Source organism: Colletotrichum abscissum, assembly GCF_030869225.1.
Source record: "Colletotrichum abscissum strain IMI 504890 chromosome Unknown Scaffold_487.1, whole genome shotgun sequence".
Lineage (NCBI taxonomy): Eukaryota > Fungi > Ascomycota > Sordariomycetes > Glomerellales > Glomerellaceae > Colletotrichum > Colletotrichum abscissum.
Window position 1 is genome coordinate 1 of NW_026850417.1, and position 1,216 is coordinate 1,216.

The window sequence follows — 1,216 nt, forward strand, 5'->3', positions numbered from 1 at the left end:
CATGTCTCCTAGATCCACGCCGTCCGCGTCCAAGCCCTCAGGCGCAGGAAACGCCTGTGCCGACTCAATTAGCTTGTAGAAGCTCTCCACCTTGACGATCAACTTCTCAACGCTTTACACATGCCAGACATTAGCATGCACCGCCAATAGTATCCGTTCTCGAATGAACTCACCGCTCCGTGAGGTTAGTCAAGGTTGACTCGCATGATTTGTAGAAAGCCTCATCTCTGGCAGACAAACGATCGAGTCTCGAATTGCGCGACATGTTAGCATACATTCCCAGTGGCCGTATCCTGGCGATTGAACATACCGATCCGTGGTGTCGGAGAGAATCTGCTGCAGGGTACTGAAGTTTTCCGATAAGTAGGTCCTATGCAGGGGTTAGGTGATTCCGGGTAGTCTCACACCAGAGAGCTCTTGGTGACGGACATACTCCAACTCAAGGTTCTGTTCCTGCATGGGTGAGGTGTTCTGGGGGTTCTCTCGGGGTCTTGTTCTACGAACGGATGGTCAGTGTGGAGCATTCAGGAATTCTCACATCCTCTTACATTGAGAGACCCTGGGGTAATTGAGGCCTGACTGAGCCGCCTTGGAGGCTGTCTCTACCCTGCACCGCGACCATCGTCGGAGACTGTCTTTGCATTCTCACTTCCCCGCCGGCAGCCTGCTGATGGCCACCATGGCCGCCATTGCCACTCCTCTGGCCCGCACGCGGGTCACGGGTGAGGTAAAACAACCGGCGCTGCTGTACTGGATGGGATCCTCTGAGTGGACGCCCATTTGATTGTTGTGTATACATTATCGACGGCCGGCGCGGTATGAGGGCAAGGGAGGAGGGCGGACAGGCCAAAGGCGAAAAGCAGCGCGGCTATGGTGCGGAACTCATTTTGCAAAACAATCGTACTCGCTGATGGAGGATATCCTAAGTAGTCGCTGCAGCCCAGCTAATCATTGTATGTGCTGCTGCGGTCGCAACTCCAGCGGGTCTTAGAATGGAAGCTGCTTTAGGCTCAAGGCACGGAATGCGCTCTGATCCAGAAGTGAAGTTGGCGTTTCCCGCTTCGCCAATTCGCGCCAGCGTCCAGTTGGTGAGTGCTTGTCCCGCAGGTACGTACCGCCGCGTCTAGATCTCCCGCTCATCGTGTCTGGAGTGCCGCGGAGTCTAGACCGATGGGGCGACGTTTCTTGCCAACGGCGAGGTGGAGCTTGATCCACA

At 55.4% G+C, this 1,216-nt stretch overlaps 1 protein-coding gene across 1 annotated transcript; it reads right to left on the reverse strand.

The window, feature by feature from the left end:
• Positions 1-8: 8 nt before the first annotated feature.
• CABS01_17223 (uncharacterized protein) lies at positions 9-799 on the reverse strand (the record flags this gene model as incomplete). The annotated part of the gene is made up of 5 exons (XM_060550550.1): positions 9-54; positions 174-227; positions 311-370; positions 434-496; positions 549-799. The coding sequence occupies 5 exons, from the start codon at positions 797-799 to the stop codon at positions 9-11; spliced, it is 474 nt and encodes a 157-aa protein (XP_060394444.1).
• Positions 800-1,216: the final 417 nt, after the last annotated feature.